This window comes from Salvelinus sp. IW2-2015, linkage group LG5 (genome assembly GCF_002910315.2).
Source record: "Salvelinus sp. IW2-2015 linkage group LG5, ASM291031v2, whole genome shotgun sequence".
In the NCBI taxonomy this organism is placed as follows: domain Eukaryota; kingdom Metazoa; phylum Chordata; class Actinopteri; order Salmoniformes; family Salmonidae; genus Salvelinus; species Salvelinus sp. IW2-2015.
Window position 1 is genome coordinate 33,147,223 of NC_036844.1, and position 6,000 is coordinate 33,153,222.

The following is a 6,000-nucleotide window of genomic DNA, read 5'->3' on the forward strand; positions in this document are numbered from 1 at the left end:
TGAATGTGATTGTATATCCTGCATGTCTAAAACTCTTATATTGACCCCATAACTTTGTTGCAATAGGCATTTATTATTCATTTAAATCTGTCTGCAGGGAGAATGGGAGGTAAGGCAATCATTAGAGCTCTGTGAGGTGAAGCCCTGGGGGTAAAAGAGGGTGGGGGTGCCATTCCTGCCATCACTAGTTGTAGACCGAAGGTGGTCATGTGGGTCTGGTGCTGGGCTTGACAAGATGCTTGGGAATTACTCTGAATCTGCAACTCCCCAGACATCTCTTTGAGGACAGAGATCAGCTTGGGTAGTAAGCCCGTGCTGCGGCTGCTGGAGCTGCTGCTGTCATCACTCCGCTCAGCCTCCTGGGCTGGAGTGCAGACGTATGGGGCCAACGACATGGCTGAAGTGCTTAAGAGTGGAGCTCTGCAGTTCAGCCTAGTCAGAGTTGCGTTGCCTGTGTCTGCCAAGCTTGGACTATGCTGGTGGCCAGCGCTGTTACCCAACTTCTCCCTCCTGTGCCAAGCCTCGTGCATTTGAGCAGCACACATCTCTTCATTTGGGGTAGGAGATGTTTGAGTCCTTGGCAGAAATTGGGATTGGAGTAGTATTGTAATGGCAAGGTAAAAAATCTGTGTCATTCAATTAAGTCACATGTCAAAATGTAGGCCTCAGAAACCACCACAACACCATTTGATATTCATAACAAAGGTGCCTTTGACGTGCATGCTTTGTATTCCTCAGCAATAAAGGTGCTTAGTGAAGTCGATCTCTCGATACCAGGGAAAGTTATTTTAAAGCCATAGATGTTGAGTTGGTGCATAAAACTCTTCAAGACAGTCGTTTGAAAGATTTTGGGTGGTTCAGTGCGTTTCAGCACCTCCGACGTGAACAGCTACTCGTCTATCACTATGTACATTCCGGTCTGGTCCCATTTGATATGATTCTATAATATCGCTCTCTACGATGGTCCACATTCTTTTCGGTAATGAAATGTAGTACAAGTTGGCATCCACCGGTGCATTTTGAGTCTGAGCAGTGTCTTTCTGTGGTTTCTTGGAAATGGTTTTCTGAGCAAGAATCTGGAATGCGACTTTTTGTCCTTGACTCCAGAGCGCATACCAATACAGAGTGAGTCGAGGACGCGGTCTTTGGTAACCGAAATGTCACACATACTTTTATTGTATTTTTTATATGCAACGTAGACATCTAATGATAAGATGCTAATTCTACTCCGATTTCAGAGCACTCTCGTCTGATTGTGCCAGAGCGCAGAATAACAGATGCATTCAACACCCATTGAATATGGCCGGTGTCAGTAAACGTCCGCAAAAAAGCGTATTTACATTGTTGCCAGCAGCACAGTTAGTCATCAACGCTCTGGATAACATGAACACAGCCTAACCAGCTCTGCTAGGGTAAGAAAAATGGTCAGAATAGAGGTATTCTCTAATTTCTGCTTGGAAGTAGCTAGCAAGCTAGTTTGGGTGCTTGACTGCCGTTGTGAGTTCAGAACGCTCGGATCAACCCTACTCCTCAACCAGAGCGTCCACTGAATTTATGAACGCCCAGAGTGAGTGCCCTCTGGCACTCCAGAGTGAATTTACGAACGCACCCAGTGTCACAGTTCATATTGTTACATTCCAAATAAAATGGATCAAACATTCTAGGTCTGTATATTTGGGGGAAAGATAGGCACACGAGAATGATTAATTTATTTCACTATATTGTAAGAAACGAAATGTCAAAAACAAGACAGCCACAGAATGTTCATGTCTCATCCTTTCTCCTCTTCCTACTCATCCCTTCATGATATACCTGTGTGGTAGTTTTCAATTATGCCATATGCCCATTTTTTTCATTATTTACTTTACCACCAACACAATGTGTAGCCTATATAGGCCTACATTGTGTTCATAAAATCCATTTCTAAGCCTATACAGAATTCGATTACTGAAGGAAAGATGTTGCATATTGTAAGTATAKATAAACGTTTAGCTTTGACAAGAAGCTTTGCGTGTTGGTCCAATTGAAGTTGGGATGTCATGAATATATATTATGTGCTCTCCAAGGTGCTAYCCAATACATACTAGTGGAGGTTCTTTCAAATATGTGAAACGACTATCCAATCAGACCGGTCTCGTAGTCAGCTAGCGCGAGGCTGTGTATGCTACTCAGCTGTTAAAGGGAAGGACGTCGGATCGTGTGACTGACTGCGCTCAAACAAACACAGGTAGGCAGACGACAGGGCCTATTGAAAACAATTGTTTGGAATATATTGGCATCCTATAAGAAATTTATATTTTGGCATACTTTTTCCTCATTCTTAACAATGTGTTCATATTTCTATTCATTAACAGTTTAACTAATTAGTGGCCTTTTTATATATAAAAAAGGATTATCTGGTTCTTTGGGTAGATTATCGAAACGTAACATTTGTATATAGAAAAGCATTTGAATTTGTTCGATTCAGAGTTGTGATTTTTTTTTTAAAGTCTTTAAAAAATATATATGTATATTTTAATTTAGACTGTTCAATATCGAACATATAAGTGCATTAAAATGGCTGGCCATTGAACGACTACAATCAGCCATCAAATGTTATRTCAAGACTGACAATCTAATGAAACGACACCAATTTGTTTTAATCTCCGATGCATTTTCGTTCCCTCGATGTCAAATGTTATTTAGTTTTCTTTTGCGTCTCCTTCTGGTTTGAGTTTGCTGTGTTTGACTCGGTGCTGCCATCGCTATACCAGTCATGGCTGGCTTGTACAGCCTTTGTTACTGACAGCTCAGCTGTGCGTCGGGCGGTGCTTGGAGAACTTTGACAAGCTGATAAAATGTCCGCGTTTGGAAATGAAATGTATAGGCCTATAGAAATCGAAAGAAGCCTTTTCAGTTGATCAAACGATTGAGATCAGAACGCATGTAATGCGTTGACATTGTTCCCGTGCCATTTGTAATCCGTGGCTGTGTCTGAGTGGCTTTGTTGATAAGCCTCCCCCTAGCAGGGAAGCCGAAGCCATTTTAATCAATGCACTCCTATAMGAGATCTACCCTTCATTCGGCACCAAATACAGTCCCCATACAAGCGCCTTTAGAATTGTGTTAAAATGTGGTTAATGGGTCTTTTTGGGAAGGAGAGAAATACAAAACACGAAATGTTTATCAAATTAAAGGACAGTTTCTGTCATGAGAATTTATTGCACAAAATGGAAGATGAGTWATTCCTGGTGAGGAATTCGCTTCTAACCACACGTAGGCCTATATTGAGTTGCATCACCAACACATGCACTAAAAATAATTGATTTAAATTAGCCTAATCTCGGATGTGCGGTTTGACGGTGGATGACACGAGTAGTCTAAATATCTCTTGAATCAACTAGCATATTTTCTACTTTGAATTTAAAGTAGAATTCATTTTTTTTAAACAATCCAGGCAGCATTGCGATCTAAAAATCTGCTTTAACAGGCCTACTTTTTACAGTACTTTTTGAACCTACTTTTAAGCCACTGTGTGGGTCGGTGTGGGCTAACCAACAAAATACGATTAAATAAATTAACTGCACAATAGCTTGATGAGAATATTTCAAGGTGCAGTCCTTGACATCTTCATACATACCACTAAACTTGTATTATGGGAATAGCAGGGCATCTTGTCTTGAAATACTTAAGTATAAACTGTCAGGACATTTGCCCGTCATAGAAGGATCATTGTGATGTGCTTTTGGGTTCCAGACTCCGGAGAGAGAGCGTGTTAATTTAGCTTTAATGTCTTTGTCTTGTAGGAGCTGGTGGAAGATAGATATTCTGGTGGTGCAAGAGAACATCCACCATTTTTCAGAATGGCCAAAGGTGACGCTCGTAAGCCGAAGGGCAAGATGTCTGCCTATGCCTACTTTGTTCAAACCTGCCGAGAAGAACACAAAAATAAGAATCCAGAGATCCCAGTGAACTTTTCAGAGTTTTCCAAGAAGTGCTCTGGAAGATGGAAGGTAGAGGAGCAACATGAAACGTTTAAGTATTTCAGTGTGAAACAATTTTGTCATGATCATTATTTTCCAACATAATGGTACRAGGCAAGCGTAGTCCAGTCATATCCATCGCTATGCCATCTTAACATTTTACTTGCCACTTGTTTTTCAGACAATGTCTCCAAAGGAGAAGTCAAAGTTTGAGGACCAGGCCAAGCAGGACAAAGCTCGCTATGATTCGGAAATGACGAGCTATGGTCCTCCTGGGAAGAGGGGCAAGAAGGCACTGAAGGATCCTAATGCACCAAAGAGACCTCCGTATGTCTATTCCTAAAACTCCGTAATCATCTATAGAATTGTTAATTCATTTAACTACCATCTTGCACTATTTCATGTAGGTGTCTTCAGATTCATTTGAATTAGTTGTGCTTTTGAAGCAATTTGTATTTGAAGTGATATTGATTGTATATTGATATATGCTGCTTATTGTAGACAATTCACAACAATATGATTCATTTTCAAGGCCTGCAACAATCTGTAAAGACCACATTTCTTCTCTTACAGATCGGGATTCTTTGTTTTCTGTGCTGAGCAGCGTCCCAAGATCAAAGCCCAACACCCAAGCTTTGGCATTGGGGATGTGGCCAAGAAGCTTGGTGAGATGTGGAACAACTTGACAGACTCCAATAAGCAGCCGTATCTTGCCAAAGCCAACAAACTCAAGGAAAAATACCAAAAGGTAACGCCGTTGAGAACTCTGTATTTGTCTCAAATGTGCAATTTAATGGGATTTTACCACTGTGCTCTGGCTGTGGTGTCACATGGCAAGGAATCACTAGCTAAATATTGCAAAACCTGTGGATTAAGACTTTTGTTTATGGTTTCTAGGATGTGGCAGATTACAAAGGAGGAAAAGTGGGTGGGGCAGGAGCCTCTAAATCAAAGAAGGCTGAAGACGATGATGATGATGACGACGATGATGATGATGACGAGGATGAGGAAGAGGAGGATGATGATTAATCCTCTTTGACAAATTAGAAGATGGTATTGTGTTTGGATAAGACACTGGCTGGTGAGCAGACTCATCTGTAGGGTCCAGTTGTCCTAGACCAAAACATCCAATTGGTTTGAAACTATTTTCTCCCTGTAGTTAACTTTGTTTGTCCTTTGGGTCTTTAACACTGTGCTCTATCAGTGTTGTCCTGATCCCTTTTTGTTTTTCTCAGTTGAACAAGCCTATTTAAAGCAATAGCATAAGAGTTCATACCCTTTAACTCCTAAAAGATGTGTAAGGTGGCGTGTGTGTGCTACCATATGGCTATTGAAATAGATTTTATTTAATTGTTCTATTTTATTGGGATGTTCATTTCATGGAATTGTAAGTTTGTGTTTGAGGGACTTGAACCAGTGTTTATCTGTATCTAGACACACAATCCATAGACTTCAGGCAGATGTCCAGTCTGACAACCAGGTATTTAACATTGCCCTGACCTATTATAACAAACACCTGTGCTTGAAGCAAGGCTGATCCATTTCACTTTGTTATGGCTGAAAGGAATGATGACTTCGTTTTTTTTCTTTTCATTTGGTTAAGTGGAATGACTTTTTAGATGTGAGGATGTCTRCCGCTTGACTGACATTGACACTACATCTGGAAGAGTTTGGCGTTTCTTTGCACCTGCAATTTTGTTTTGTATYTTTAGGATACCTCTGGTTTAAAATAAATAATTACATTTTTAAGTTCTGTGGCTCCAAATTGATTTCTTCCATGCATTGAAAGGACTGCATTTTTTTTTTTTTTTTGTAAGTTGTGCGTTCTTTAGCTGTAAATGTATTCCACTTTATGCAACATACTACACTGCTCAAAAAAATAAAGGGAACACTTAAACAACACAATGTAACTCCAAGTCAATCACACTTCTGTGAAATCAAACTGTCCACTTAGGAAGCAACACTGATTGACAATAAATTTCACATGCTGTTGTGCAAATGGAATAGACAACAGGTGGAAATTATAGGCAATTAGCAA

The 6,000-nt window shown here is 40.3% G+C and overlaps 2 protein-coding genes across 2 annotated transcripts; one reads left to right on the forward strand and one right to left on the reverse strand.

The window, feature by feature from the left end:
* Positions 1-121: 121 nt before the first annotated feature.
* On the reverse strand, positions 122-1,367 carry LOC111964382 (heat shock transcription factor, Y-linked-like). The gene is given in 6 exon segments (XM_070443496.1): positions 122-144; positions 251-364; positions 544-626; positions 717-934; positions 936-1,064; positions 1,341-1,367. Coding segments are annotated over 6 exon segments (594 nt in total).
* Positions 1,368-2,139: 772 nt separating this feature from the next.
* LOC111964384 (high mobility group protein B3) lies at positions 2,140-5,711 on the forward strand. Its single transcript, XM_023988270.2, has 5 exons — positions 2,140-2,227; positions 3,786-3,992; positions 4,144-4,289; positions 4,536-4,710; positions 4,860-5,711. The coding sequence occupies exons 2-5, from the start codon at positions 3,843-3,845 to the stop codon at positions 4,989-4,991; spliced, it is 603 nt and encodes a 200-aa protein (XP_023844038.1). The 5' UTR covers positions 2,140-2,227; positions 3,786-3,842; the 3' UTR covers positions 4,992-5,711.
* The last annotated feature ends 289 nt before the right edge of the window (positions 5,712-6,000 follow it).

Excerpts from the sequence above, each read along its gene's own strand:
- LOC111964384 (XM_023988270.2), top strand. The coding sequence starts at position 3,843 with ATGGCCAAAGGTGACGCTCGTAAGCCGAAGGGCAAGATGTCTGCCTAT. Across the intron at positions 3,993-4,143 it reads AGTGCTCTGGAAGATGGAAG|ACAATGTCTCCAAAGGAGAA; the intron begins GTAGAGGAGCAA and ends CTTGTTTTTCAG. Across the intron at positions 4,711-4,859 it reads TCAAGGAAAAATACCAAAAG|GATGTGGCAGATTACAAAGG; the intron begins GTAACGCCGTTG and ends TATGGTTTCTAG.